Source organism: Rhincodon typus, chromosome 10 (genome assembly GCF_021869965.1).
Source record: "Rhincodon typus isolate 14 chromosome 10, sRhiTyp1.1, whole genome shotgun sequence".
Lineage (NCBI taxonomy): Eukaryota > Metazoa > Chordata > Chondrichthyes > Orectolobiformes > Rhincodontidae > Rhincodon > Rhincodon typus.
This window is the reverse complement of record NC_063341.1, coordinates 35,895,561-35,911,105: the sequence shown is the minus strand read 5'-3', so window position 1 is coordinate 35,911,105 and position 15,545 is coordinate 35,895,561. Positions and strand designations below refer to the sequence as shown.

Below are 15,545 nucleotides of genomic sequence, written 5' to 3'. Positions count from 1 at the left end.
ATGACAAGTGGTTCAGGAAAAGGATGCCATGATGGAAAGGTGCCAGGGTGCAAGGTAGAAAGGGAGATGTGTAACTGATGCACTTTTTATTGTATGTTGGAGTGGGTGGGAGAATTTGGATTGGGCAGGTGTTGAGGTGGGTGAGTGTTGGGTCAGGTATGGTTCATGTTTGGGAGCAGAGAAAGGGGGATCAAGTTGGAGTGGTGGGGTCACTCCGATCTGGTCTGGAGTAGGGGAAGGGTCAAGAACTGGAGTGTGGAGTGTTCTGACTCTTTGGAATTCCTTGCCACAGAGACCTGCAGGAGCACAGCTCTTGTGTATATTTAAGGCTGAGGTAGATAAATTCTTGGTCAGTAGGGGAAAGGGGAGGGAAGTGGGCTCGAGGGGCCAAATGATCTATTTCTGTATCGGGGTAAGAAGTGCGTCTGGTTTGAAGCAGGGGGAAAGAGGGGTTGTGTGGTCTGGGGGAGGTATAATTAGGGGTGAGAGAGGTAAATATGAGATCTGTTCGTTAGTTATTCAGGAGTTAGACTATATATTTAAAAGCCTGACTGTTTCACTTAATCCCTCCGAATTCTCGGAGTTGAACTGAGGTTTTCAGGGGGTTCCAGGCGTGGAGAAATTGCCGAGCGGAATCTTCAATTTCTCGGGAAATTCCTTCGGAGTCTGGCTCGGCTGGTTTCCCAGTCACAGCTCCCATTCTCTGCTGGAACAACCATTGCCTGGCCAGCGGAAAATCCCCGGGACTTCGCCTACGTGTGCTCCGAAAATCGGGCGGAGGTCGAGTGAAGTGAAAAGCGTAAGCGGAGGGAGTTTATGAGAAGTTATTTTTTTCAAACCCTCCCTGGAAAGGCGTTTGTCTTTCAAAGTGACAACGTTAATAAAGAAAAACAGTTGGCGTCTTCAAGGGAAAGGAAAATGGAAATTTAGCAGGAGTTTCCCTGCAGTGAATAAATGTTTGCAACCTGATAATCAGCTGGATGCGCATTGCCCAGAATCACAAGACACGTACTGCGTGAATATTCCTCCCCGCTGGTTTACAGGAGGAAACAGCGCCTGGCAATCCGACAGTCCTGGGCACTCAGTGTCTGTCCCCAGCCCAGAGTAAACACCTACTGCACTGTTAAACTCTCAGCTATTGGGATAGCCAGCTCCGATGGATACAGAGGCGGTAAGTTTTGAATGAAGCCCCAGTTCCTCTCTCTGAGCTTGCTGCTGGTTCGGGTTCAGTCCGGAGGGAGACCCCGCTTTATCACGGCGACTTGTACCTGGAGCAGAAACGTCCACCCCACCCCCACGGCACGGTGCACACTGGAATCAATATCTCACAAACTACCAGAAAAGGAGACAAAAGTGACCAACTGTAACTGTCCAGCGGTTAACGTTGTGGTATATACATTGCTTACCTAGTTCTAGACTGCTGTCTTTAAACTCCGGTTAAAGTAGATAAACATTTCGTAACGTTACCACCGGAATTGAATATTTGGCCACACCGTCGTTATTAATGTTTGTACTCTAAGTGATTAAATGTATTGTGGTTATAGTTTCTGGTGAAAGGAGCTGCATGGCAGGATATTTGACATAATGAATTGTGATACAAAGTACGACAAATCATAAATAAGTACTGGCAGCTTGAGCTTGCATATGTGCATTTCCTCCTGTCTCCCCTGTCATGTTTTGAGGGTGTTACTGCACCATATTGGTGAATGATTCAGTATTGGCCTTTCCTACTTTGTCTGCCTAAGTATTCTGTTTTCATGGTTAATTGAATGACATCAGAGTATGCAAATAAGATTAATCACAAGCAACTTTTGTCTTATGCTCATTCAGTTGTTTATTTTGATGTGTTATGATCATATTACCCATTTGATAGCAAATCCTGATGCTGCTAATACATGTACATGAAGTCAGTTTTGTGTCCATGGAGCTAAACTGACTAGAATAACACTTGTCACATTCACTGTTTTAATCAGTATAATTACAATGGAAATGTATTCAGCGCCTTATGCAAAACTAATGGCAACATCCTGTCAGAATCTCACTTGGAACATAAAACCTCTACTCCAGAGACTGTATCTTTGGTTGTTGCCGTAAAATGTGTTGCCTGAGCATCACTGAGACAAGCTGTCCACTCTTGAACTGAAGGCACTGAGGCTTATTTAAGACTCCGTAAGACAAGCAATACGCAAGTAGAGAAGGGAATCAGTGAGGTGATGGGAGAGGAAGGGCAGTGTATTCTTGATGTACATGTAGAAGTTGAACCAATGTCTTTGGATGTTGTTGAGGAGCAGTGTGTGGATAAAGAAGAGCATGTGGTAACAAGGATAGATAGATCTTTGGGATTGTGAAAGCAAGATCAGGCTACTCTTATGATGGAGTGAAATTCTGCTTAACTAAGTAATGAGGGAAAGGAGTTGGAGAAGGACAGTGTGGCCAGTCGTGTCAAAGGGTACAAAAGGGTCATTGGTAAATGAAAAGGGAAAATGGTCAGTCATGGAAGATGTCACTTGTTTTGAAAAGGATCCCAAATTATATAAGGGAGTCATCAAAACTCATGTTTGTTTTATTTATAATCTGCAGGGGTAGATTTAGAACTGTGACCTTGTTTAAAATTTTAATTGATTTCATAAATTGAGAGAAATTTCAAATTCCTACATTAGATTGCTGCTAGTTTCCCACTGTTTAGTTTAATATCCCACTAACAAAATACAGGATTGAGTAATTTTGGTTCTGGTGTATACCAGGAACAATATAGGCAAAGAGACTTTATGTACCTTTATATAAATGTTTTGAAAGTTCTTAAATGCAATTCAATTAAACATAAGTTTGCACAGCAAGCTGAAGACAATAAAGTACATTCAGCCATTTATCCTGCAAGGTTTGAGAACCATGGTCCTACAGCATTCCAACCAATATTAGAAGGGTCTTTTCTGAAGAAGGGTCTAGGCCTGAAACGTCAGCCTTCCTGCTCCTCTGATGCTGCTTGGCCTGCTATTTTCATCCAGCTCTACACCTTGTTATCTCAGATTCTCCAGCATCTGCAGTTCCTACTATCTCTCACCCACATTCCTTTATTCCCTTTCAACTATTTTTCCTCGTGTTTGTCTTTGGGAGAAACCCTCTTTCCCCTGCCCATTTCATCTTCAACTCGAACATAGCTCAGTGGATACTGGAAATTGGAAATTAAAATGTTAGCACTCGTATGTGGCAGTATCTGTGCTGCTGACACCAGGTTTGCTGAATATTTCTAGCATTTTCTGTTTTTATCTCGCATACAAATACCCTTATGAAATTCCAGCTGGCTCACCTTTGATCGTCCATTCACTGAAATACCTTTGCTTAACCAATCGTGTTCACTGTATCTGAAGCACCTTGGCTCATTTTCTACTTTAAAGGCAATACTATAAATTCAATTTAGGTTATACCATTTGTTTTTCAACTAAAGCACAGCAATAACAAGGGATTCTTAATTAAAATAAATCCACTTTATCCAGTCAGAAATGGAACTGAAACTTAAAGGCCTCTGATTTTTTTTAATATGTATGTTACTCTCACCAACATTCACCTGTGCACTCCAACTATACTTCCTTCTTTCTCCACATCTAGAAAAACACTTCCTCCAATTTACTTGCAACTGCAGTTTCCAAATGCCAAATGTCTCCCCTTGACCATGAGGTCACCATGACATTTCTGCTGCTACTGATCTGCTTAATTGCACCTTCACTCCCAATTTACTACCATCCTCTTTTCTCTAACCCTGACTGTTCCCCTTGGAATGGCCATCATCTCGACTTCCTGAAGTCCAAGTGATGTAGACTTGATCAGTATGATTTAGCCATTCATCACTATGTAAAGTGTTATTGGAGCTAATCTTGCCTACTAAAACTGTTCACTATTCCAAGATCATTCTATAAAGCAAAGATAACTGTCAGCTTCCTGTTTGCACCCTAAGCCTTCTTACACTTCCCTCCCCTGACCTCTCCATCTTCATTTTCAACAAGAATTCTGACGAGCTCAGGGACGTGTTGGTTACTAACATTAAGACCATGCAATAGTCGGTTTCTGCTGCATCACTTCCTTCCATTAGCCCACAGGTCAAACCTCCTCTAAAACTTATTCTTGTCCTAGCCCTAAACCCATATCTATCTTCTTTTCAAAATTCCGCTCGCCCTCTCCAAGCTTATCTTATCAATTATAGTCACTTACTGCACCCGGACCCTTTTCCCATTGAATAGCTGACCAGCCAAAATTCGGGATGGAGATGTTGATGATGTGAATTTCAGAGTCCAGGCTTAGATAGTTGAAAGCACAGCTGTCAGTGTTGGGTTGAGCCACATTGCAGATACATGAGGCCAGGATTAATCTGAGAGGAAGTGTTAAATTGGTTGTATATTCAGTGCCAAGATTTTCAAAGCAAGCGTTTTATTACAGCTGCTTATAGAGGCTCTTGCTGCCAGTACGTGCACACTGGAGACTACATAGTTAGGTGATTAAGACAACAGATTCCATGTTATTTTGCATGACTGTCCCAGATACAGCATCACTAAATAAAGACAGTCAAATTTGAACCTCATTTTCTGATCTTTGACAGAACATTTCTAAAAGCTGTGTTGGATTCACTCAGAAATAGCTATTGCAGAGTTTCCACTCTATTTTTCTAGGGTAATGCACATTCTTTGCAAGGGTTGGGAAGATCAGCCACAGCTTTTGTTTATATTAGAGGCTTTAACATGGTGTAAATTTTTTAAGGTGTTTTACTCGAATGTGAACTGATGAACGTGACGATGAATGAGGCAGTATTAGAATAGATAACTATAAAGCTTGGTCGAAGATCGTGTTTTAAGGAGCATCTTTAAAGAAAGTGATAACGGTGCAGAGGTTTCGGGTGTGAATTTCAGAGCTGAACATCTTGAGGGCACAGTTGCTCATGGTAAGGCAAAGAAAATAGGAATGCAAAAGAAAGCTGAACTCTTGGAGGATTATAGGCCTGCAAGAAGTTGCTGAGAAAGGGAGTGGCATGACCAAGGAGGAATTTGAATAGCAGGATATAGAGTGGGCGGCACGGTGGCTCAGTGGTTTGCACTGCTGTCTTAGCACCAGGGACCCAGGTTCGAGTCCACCCTTGAGTGACTGTCTGTGTGGAGTTTGCACATTTTCCCCATGTGTGTGCGGGTTTCCTCTGGGTGCCCCGGTTTCCTCCCACAGTCCAACGATGTACTGGCTGGGTGGATTAGCCATGGGAAATGCAGGGTTACAGGGATAGGATAGCGGGTTGGGTCTGGATGGGATGGTGTTCAGTAGGTCGATGTGGACTCGATGGGCCAAATGGCCCGCTTCCACACTGTAGGGATTCTCTGATTTGAGAAGATTTACACATTTGAGGCTTTGTTTGATTGGGAGCCCATGTCTTGAGTAATTGGAAAATGGGACTTCTGAGTTCGGATAGAGGCAGCAGATTGTGGATAATGTCATGTTTACTGAAGGTGAAGATTTACGGTATCGTGGAAATGCTGTAACAATCACTTACCAGGGATTGATTAACTCTCAGGGTTAGTTTAATTAAAGAAGTAAACCACATCACAAGTTATGAGGTAGACATTACAGAAAATCGTCTGATGTATATGGTGTGTGTAACTTGCAGACCCACAGCTACCCAGAGTCGCGGCATTGTAGATATTTTTAATCAACCTATTCAGATGCGTTAAGACACCTTTGGAGAGGTGGGACTTAAACCTGTGCTTTCCAGCTCAAATGTAGGGACACTGTTCTCTTTACATTTTTTTTTCCTTCACACAGACCCTCGGGTGCGAGTGTGGCAGCCGCTTCCAGAGCCAGAAGTCAGCTCTGTAATCTGCATTGGCACACTGATTGCCATTCACAAAATGCCAGCTGCACAAATGGCCTAGAGGGAACCAGCACTGCACCACAAGAATCCTATTCACAACATTGGACATCTGCAGTACATGGAGTCCTTGAAGGTGGACTCTCTTAAAGGCAAGGTACACATCCAACAGAAGGTTGCCAATAACAGAATTGGAATAATTGAGCTTGAAGGCAAGCAAAGCATGGATGTGCTTTTCAGGAGCTGAGGTGGATAGAGATGATCAATCTTGCTAGGGTGAAACCAAGAATTCTTAAAATAGAGATATAAGGGGGTTGGAAGTCCAGGCCCCAGTGATATAGGTTGCTGAAGTTGTAGACAATCTAGTTCTGCTTCTGACAATGATCTGAGATCAGGGTGGAATTATTGACAAAGAAAGGAGATTATTGTGGCAGCTGAAGACAGTGGTTTCTGTCTTCCTAACACTTTAATTGAAGAATTGACAACTTACATGTAGTGGAGGAGTTGAGACAAGGCAAGGAAGTGGAGATTGTCCAAGGCATATTTGTACACCAACGTGACCTATTCTCCTATAGGTGTTGCCACAGGACAACAGGTAGTTCAGAAATAGGAAGGGGATTAGATCCATGAGCTTTCTTCAGGGCTAACAGAGCAGAAAACAAAAACCACTGCAGGAGCAGCATGCAACTGGATAGATAAGAATGAAACCAGATACACACCTTGCCACTCAGTTGGACAGTGAGGGAGAGGTGTTGGAGAAGGATGATTTGGTCAACGATGCCAAAAAAACAGGTGAAGAAAATGTAATTTACAATGGTCACGGCAACCGTAGGATGTAATTTGTGGATTTTAAAAATGGCCATTTCAGAGCTGTCTCAGTGTGCAAAGATAGTATGGATTTAGAAGAAATGACATGGGAAGGAGTTTGGAGATGGGGTCATAGTTTGCAAAGACATAATGGTCATGGATATCTTTTCTTTGAGGAGCCAGGCGATGATTTTGTTTGTTCATTCTTGATGGCAGATTTGAAGGTGAGTGGGGTGGGGGAAGTAACAGAAGGGTGGGACCATATAGAATATCTGCTGGCCTTCATCTCAGGAAGGGAAATTGGATAGTCAGTGGTTTAGTGAGAATATGATTGAATGTGGAAGTGAGAGGATTCACAGATGAGTTTTGATGGGTGGTGAAAGAGAAACTCTGAAATAAATCCAAGTTTTGTGCTTGAACTGGGGTGCTCCTTGGATGTAATGTTTGCCTTGATTTGATAGGAGACAATGGGAGATGGCAGTGGTAGCCGAATGGATGGTCACAATCTTAATGTCAAAGTCATACAGGAACTCCTTATGCCTGGAGCTGGAAGTGAACATGGAAGTCATAGGATCATCCAATTCATTCAGCACAGAAACGGGCCCTTCAACCCGTTGATGGCTAGTGCAGATACAAACATCCATCTATATTACTATCATTTTCCAGCACTTGGCCTGTAGCTTGTGTGCTATTTTAGATACTTTCTAATTAACCTGTTCAGAGATATCATGACACACCTCTGGAGCTGGAGGGTCTTGAATCTGGGACACTACCACTGTTCAGTGAGAGCACTCCCCACCCTTGCCCTTGTATTCAATGCCTGACTCCTAAAAGCAAGTATTCCATATGCCTTCTTAACCATCATGTCAACCTTTACCTACTGCTTCAAGGATCTGTGAACGTGCACACCGAGGTCACTCTGATCCTCATACATCCTAGCATCCTGCCATTTAATGCATGCTCCTTTGCTTTGTTGATCCTCACACTTTTCAAGATAAATTTCCATTTCTACTGTTCAGTTCATCAGACCAGCCTGACTATCTTGTCCCGTAGTTGAAGGCTTTCCTCCTTGCTATTTACTATACCACTGATTTTCATATTGTTTGCAAACCCAAGTTCTACATTTATGTCTAGATCATTAATGTACAAATAGCAAGGGATCCAGTCTCTCTCTCACCCTTCGACCATCACCTTTTCCTTCCTGCTGCTAAGCCAGTCTTGGATCCAATTTGCTGAATTGCCCTGGATCCCCAGGCTCTTAGCTTCTTAACAAGTTTGCCACGCAAGACTTGTCAAAAGATTTACTGAAGCTCATATAGACAACATCAGCTGCACTACCCCCATCTACATGCCACCCGAAAAAAATCAATCAAAATTTGTTAAATATGATCTCCCCTTTACAAAGTCATGCTGACTATCTTTGATTAATCCTTGCCTCTCCAAGTAGAGATTAATTCTGTCTCTCAGAATTTTTCCAATATTTTCCTGTCACAGATTTCAGACTCATTGGCCTGTTGTTTCCTGGTTAGTGCTTGTCAGCCTTCTTGAACAATGCTACCACATTAGCTATCCTCCAGTCCTCTAACATCCTTCCTGTGGCTGAAGAGGTTTTGAAAAATTAATGTCAGAGCCCCTGAAATCTCCTCCCTTGCTGCCCACAGCAGGCTGAAATACATCTCATCTGAACATGGGGATTTGTCCTCTTTCAAGCCTGCTAAACCTCCTCTCTCAAAGCGAATTTCTTTAACAAAGTCTCCTCCCTGATTTCTATATCTACTTTGACCTTCTCTAAAGTAAATAAAATACATTTAAAACCTCCAGTTATATCTTTAGCTCCAAATGTACATTGCTACTTTGGTTCCTAATAGGGCCGACTTTTTCCATGGTCCCTAATATACTTAATATACTCTAGACCCTAATATATTTAAAATATCTTTGGATTTTCCTTAATGTCACCCACTGGTATTTTTTCATGTCTCCTCTTTGCTCTCGTTTTTTAAGCAACCCCCTGAAATTTTCCATAATCCTCGAGGGTATCCACCTTCAGTATATTATCATAAGCTGCGTTTTTCCATATCCAATCCTGTACCTTCCTTGACATCCAGCGATGTCTGGACTTCTTGATCCCACTCTTCACCTTTGCGGGAATGTATTGGCCCTTCACTTTCAATGTTTCCCTTTTGAATGTCTCCCACAGCTCTGATGTGGATTTTCTTGAAAGTAGCTGCACCCAGTCCACTTTGGCCATATCCCATTAAATCTTACTAAAATCAGTCTTCCCCCATTCAGAACCTTTTATTTCAAGTTCATTTTTGTCCTTGCCCATAATTACCTTAAATCTTACGGAATTATGGACACTATCATCAAAATGCTCCCCCACTATCACATCTACTACTTGCCCCATGTTGTTCCCTAAAACTAAGTCCAGCATCACTCCCTCTCTCGCACGACTTTCTATGTGTTGGCTTAACAATATTTCGTGGACATATTTTAAAATTTCTGTCCCATCTGAGCCTTTCACACATGTTCATCTCAGTTAATGTTGTGGAAGTTAAAATCCCCTGCTGTTATTGCCCTACTGTTTTTTACACTTCTCTGAGATTTGCCTCCATATCTGTCTGTCTATCTCTCCCTGACAGTTTGATGGTCTATAACACACACCCAGCAAAGTCATTGCCTCCTTTTCGTTTTTAAATTTCACCCATATGCCCTTATTTGAGGAACCTTCTCCAGTATCATCGCTCCCTACTACAATGATTGATACTTTGATCAATGTTGCGACACCACCTTTTCTTTTACACCCCTCCCCCACGTCTCCTAATGATTCTCTACACTGGAATATTGAGCTGCCAGTCCCATCCCTCCTGCAAATATGTTTCTGTAATACCAATAATGTCATATCCCCATGAATTAATGGAAACCCTCATCTCATTTGCCTTACTCACAACACTCTTCGCATTAAAACAAATGCCATCAAGCCTTGCCGTGCTCCCCTGTGTTTTAACCTGACTTTATTTATACTGCCTTCTAGATGAATTTAGTACTTGTCTGTGCATCACCTTCCACTGTACTCTTGCTCTAGATGGAAGCTAGGAGTTACCTTTACATTTCATGATGAATCTGAAGTGCAGAGTTTAGCAGTGGAGGTGGGGGGTGGTTCTCCTTCGAGCACTGACTTGGAAATCTTTTCTAAGTATTTACAAGGTAATAAAGTATAGCTGAAATTTTCAGGAGGATGCTATTCGTAAACTTTTTTTTCACTCATTCATGGGAAGAGGGTGTAACTAGCTAGGCCAGCATTTATTACCCATCCCTAATTGCCTAGAAGACAATTAAGAATCAACCACATTGCTGTGGTCTGGAGTCACATGTAGGCCAGACCAGGTAGGGATGGCAATTTCCTTCCCGAAAGGACATTAGTGAACCAGATGGGTTTTTTTGACAATGGTCGTCATTAGACTTTTATTTCCAGATTTTTTTTTTTTTTTTGTTGTTGCCATGACAGGATACAAACTCAGGTCCCTGAAACAATACCTGATTCTCTGGATAAATAGTCCAGTGATAATACCACTAGGCTGTCGTCTCCCCATTTTTATTCATTTTGAGCCTCTCACCACAAAATATCATCACCCTTTTCCCACCTACCACCACCCCTCCCCCACAACACGAGCACGTTGAGATAGTTGCTAATTCTTGAGATGCCAAGACACTTTAACAATCCTCAATTCTCTCGTCCAACTTCCAAGATCTTCTGCACCACATTATTATCCTTCTCTACCTCAAAGCATCAGAACACCCACCCCCATCAAAGCTCCAAGAGCATAGCACTGCCCTCCAAGATGTTGTACACCTCTGTACTTGTATTAATGTTTCAATACCTATGTCGCACCCAGCAAACACTCTTGTCTGTGCTCCTTTATTGCAATTTTACTTCATTGGCTGGAAGGCTCGTTGTGATACAGAGGGATGTCAACATCACAGGTTCAATTCCCACACTGGCTGAAGTTACCATGAAGGACTCTTCTTCTCAACCACTCTCCTTGTCTGAGGCGTGGTGACCCTCGGGTTAAATCACCACCATTCAACTGTCTCACGTGAGAGACATGATGTGGAGGTGCCGGTGTTGGACTGGGGTGGACGAGGTCAGAAGTCACACAACACCAGGTTATAGTCCTACAGGTTTATTAGAAATTATAAATTTTCGGAGCGCTGCTCCTTCATCGGGTGAAGTAAAGAGAAGACACACACACAGGCGCAGAATTTATAATCAGAGAGATCAAAAGGTCATACAAATGGTGTGAGTGGAGCAGCAACAGGCTTAATAAGAAGTCTCTGCAGGTGATCAGACAGTGTGAGTAAAGTGTCAACAGCTGAGTAGCAATTGAAAGGATGACATATAATCTGATTGAGGCAGAGAGATAGTTAAAACAAGGTGGTGCTGGAGACACATCAAATGACTGGAATAGCATGATAGGCATGAGTCGCATGCCGAGGGTCTAACCAAAGTAACAAGAAATCCAAAACTGTAGAAACTAATTAAGATAGATGGATCATAACAAGTTATCAAGGTGATTGTGTCAAAACAGGACACTAAATAAGATCTTGCAGATACAAAACAATATGGTGGGGTTACATGTAGTGTCACCTGAACCCAGGATCACGGTTGAGGCCATCTTCATGGGAATGGAACTTGGCTATCAGTTTCTGCTGAGCAATTCTGCGTTGTTGTGTATCTCCAAGGCCGCCTGGGAGGACACTTACCCATAGAATGTCCTTGACCGCTGAAATGTTCTCCCGACAGGGATGGAACATTTCTCTCTGGCGATTTGTTGCGCAGTGTCCATTCATCCATTGTCATAGTGTCTGCATGGTCTCGCCATGGTCTCAGGGTATCCTTGCCTGCGGCGTATAAGGTAGTCAACACTGGCCGAGTCACATGAGTATCTGCCATGTATGTGGCTGGTGGTGTTCACACGTGGGAGGAATAGTTCAGATGTGCAACCTCAATGTATTTAAGTAGGAGCTAAATAAACTTAAGGGAGAAAGGAATGAAAGGTTGTGTTGACGAGATGTGACGAAGAGTGGTTGAAGTTGGCTCGTGTCAAGCAAAAACATTGATATAGTTCTCTTGGAATAAATGACCAGTTTCACTTTTGTTTCTGTGAAATGCAATCACCTCTTCCCATTGTTCCCAGATTCTGGGACAAAGCTTTTGAACGTATTCCTTTCACGTCCATCTCTTATGGATACTGCATTTTGAAAAAGACATAGTTTTGAGAAAATAGATCACTAATGGCAATCAAAATTGTGGACGTAGAAATTCTGTAAAATTATGGATATATTTTAAGCCATAAATGTCGCTAACAAGCACAAATACTGATGTAACAAAAGATGTAATTTAACTTCTTCAGTTATGACCCTAATAGTTTATGCTTTTCTCTGTGAAAAATACAGCGTAATCATAAAATCCTTGTGCATCTTCAAAATTTAATAACATTAGGTATACGCAAGATAGCAAATCTTAAATGGGCAAATGAAGATATAAATCACAAGCTTTCTATAAAATACAGATCAAATTTTTCACCTTTAACAGAACTGCAATCTTCTGGAACAAAAACAAAGTTGCTGGAAAAGCTCAGCAGGTCTGGCAGCATCTGAGAAGGAGAAAACAGATTTAACGTTTCGGGTCCGGTGACCCTTTCTCAGAACTCCATCCAATTTTTCCACCAGCTCACCACCTCAGTTACTATTTTCAATCGGTTTTGACATTAGCGACAATAATATTCAAAATAGTTGAAATATGATTTCATATGTAACTTCTGATTTGCTTCTGTCATGTGAACATCAAAATCATTAAAGTTTCGGATGCATAAACACTATAAACATGCTCTCTTACTTTCTACTATGCTGCATAAAATCTTTAAAACACATTAATGTTTAATGCTTTGTACTTTTCAGTTCATAGTCTTGTAATTTAATAATGTACAAAGCTAATCCAGATAAATTGAATGCTACGGTAAAGATTTCAGATGATATGGAAGACAAGATAAAAAACTAGTCGGAAATATAAAGGAAATTTGGACAGAACCCAAAAATTACCAATGTTATGGATAATTGGCAGAACAGTCCATTTGAAGAAGGATAGAAGTTTATTAATATAATTGGTTGGATTGCTGATTAGAAAGGCGATTAAGAGCGAGGAAGGTGCCATTGACCAAAAAAAAGAGCTGATTGATCTGATGGAATGAAAGTTCTGGTGTAACAATTATTTTTTTATTCTATATAAAGACGTGTATTGTTAGGCTAAAAGTGCCTTCTTTAAGGTCTGATCAGATGAATTCAAGAAGCCACGTGTGCTTTGATATAAAGCAAATTTATTAGCTTAATCTAATGTAGATATATACAAACTAATGAGTGAATCGATTAGCTTAAACTACTTTAGACATAATCAACAAGCAAGTCTCACTGACTGGCACAAGACAGAGACTCCTGGATGATGGCTGGTACTTGGAGCTCTATCTCAGTTTCCACAACACTGGTCTTGTGAACCCTAGTTTGATAGTGAAAGGTTTCACAAGTGGGATAAAGTCCCTGATATTAATACTATTCTAGTTTTGTGTTCTATCACCATGTCATAGTACTTTGAGTACTTTTCAAGACATTCCATTGTACATTAAACAGGTATAAAAACATCTCCAGGTGGCTCCATGTTAACTGCATAAAAGAGTGATTCCCAGCCACTACCCACCCCACCCACCTTCCCATTTTTGCACTAGACTGCTTTCCATGTAATTTTTCACTTTCTTCAACTGCTTGATGTCAGGTTCAATTAACCCTTAACAATCTGGTTTGGATATTTCTAAGCCTAACATTACAAGAAGCATTTTTATTATAACTAGAATTCTATCAGGCACATCATATTTTCCCACAGTTAAGGCTCTAGTTCTTTCATATCATCTTCAAGTGCTAGATTGGTTCTTTGCCAAGCACCCATTTTGATGTCAATTTACTAAACACTAAATTTCATGTTTGTAGACCTATAACCCAACTAGTTATTGACCGGCTCCTATTTCAATCAGCACTTCTAATTATTATAATTTCGTAATATGCATTTCTGTTAACATGTTGTTGCAGCTAATGGTGTCAGTACCTTGTTGCCCATTGTAATTTATTGATGCTGACACTAAACATTTGATCTGGCTTTCCAGATGTGTGCCTGAATATACCTTTGAACATGTCTGCCACTGGAGTCATAACATGTACATCCTGTGAATAATGCTAATTTTTTTTACTTTGTCTTATATAAATCATTGGAAATTATTTTGTGCCTCCCAGCTGTGCTGTTTTTATCAATTAGCTACCTTTTTATACAATAAAATTAGCTTGTGTCCAAAATTTCTGATTTAATGCAGCATGTGATCTTTGGCAATTGTAGTCTTAAAGCAAGGTGTTTCTTTGAGGTTAAATGATATAAGCATAAATTGGAATGCTCACTGTATTTTCTATTTTGGATTCTGTTTAAATTTAGCATTACTGTGATGGTACTGAAAAAAGAATATGAACACAAATATTTATATGTAGAGTGGAGCTCCAAGAAACTTGTCACCATCCAAAACAACCCAGCCCACTTGACTGACACGATAAACAATTCACTCCCTCCACCAGTGATGCCCAGTATCAGCAGTGTGTACCACCTAGAAGATGCAGTGCAGAAATTCACCACGGCTCCTTTGATACTATATTCTAATTCCACACCTTCCACCATTTAGAAGGACAAGGCAGCAGATAAGTGAATATCACAACCTGCAAGTTTTTCTCCAAGCTACTTACCATCCTGACTTGGAAATATATTGCAATTCATGCTTGGTCAAAATCCTGGAACTTCTTCCCTAAAAATTTGGTGTACCTTCACCAAATGGACAGCAGGAGTTCACCACCAGCTTCTCAAGGGCAATTAGGGATGGCGATAAACGCTGGCCCGCCAGCAAAGCTCCATTTCATGAAAAAAAAAGAATGTGAAATAGTTTTACTAAAAAACACTATTTAGAACCTTTCAGTTGGAGACTGGTTGATATATTTTTAAAGTGTTCTGTTCATTCAATATATAAAATTCATCATGTTTGTAACTATTCTGTTATTTTCATTGACATTGAGTTTTGAGGTTGATTTTGTTTGTTTTTAGTGTTTTGTTGAGCATTATGTAAACTCATCAACAAATGCAGAGAGTGTTTGGTCTTGCTGGCCTTCTGAAGATAATAGGCATTTTTTTTTTAGAAAAAGGTATTGTACTTATTTTTCTTTCCTGTCTCTTTTTTTTTTAAAAAATGCTTTTCCCCTGCATTCTGTACCCTCTTCTATAACTGCTATGACGTATTGGTGTCGGATTTCGTCAAAGTTAAACACTCGTTGCCTTCTAGTCAATTCTTTTATCAAAGCGGCCAATCTTAATTAAATTAACTTAAACAGTATCATAACAATATCTTTATTTGATTCCTGTTCACGCATGATTGCTGTTTTCACATAAATTACTAGCTTGTATTGCAAATTCCATAGCTGACTTATTCCTACCCTGGCAAAGTTGGCTAACCCATCAGATACCAAGATGAGGGAGAGACTAAAGATAAACCTCTGAGTTAGCTTTCTTAAATGTTTTATCTGCTAAACTGATCAGTACTCCAGAAGATTTGCTTTATAACAAAGCTTTTTTTTTTAAATTCTTGACCCCTGTGAGTTATATTTTAATTGTACAAAATTGTGAATGTGTCCTGTTTTATGGAATTATTATTGTTAACATTTTTATGCTGATCAGGAATGAAATAAACATCATTTGCACAATTTTGTGACATAATTAAAATATTTAACAAAAATTTGCACACACGTAGTCCCCGTTATCCAA

The 15,545-nt window shown here is 40.6% G+C and overlaps 1 protein-coding gene across 5 annotated transcripts in view; it reads left to right on the top strand.

Annotated features, from left to right (window-relative positions):
• The first annotated feature begins 382 nt into the window (after positions 1–382).
• LOC109922344 overlaps positions 383–15,545 on the top strand; it is an 83,131-nt gene continuing 67,968 nt past the window's right edge. The window contains exons 1-2 of one of the 5 annotated variants that reach the window (XM_048602464.1): positions 470–1,171; positions 5,797–5,999. In XM_048602464.1, coding sequence (XP_048458421.1) covers positions 5,964–5,999 — 36 coding nt within the window. In that variant the 5' untranslated portion in view covers positions 470–1,171; positions 5,797–5,963. Of the gene's footprint in view, positions 413–466; positions 1,390–5,796; positions 6,000–15,545 lie in introns of those variants that run through there. The other 4 variants (XM_048602465.1, XM_048602463.1, XM_048602462.1 and 1 more) reach the window with 4 other exon arrangements.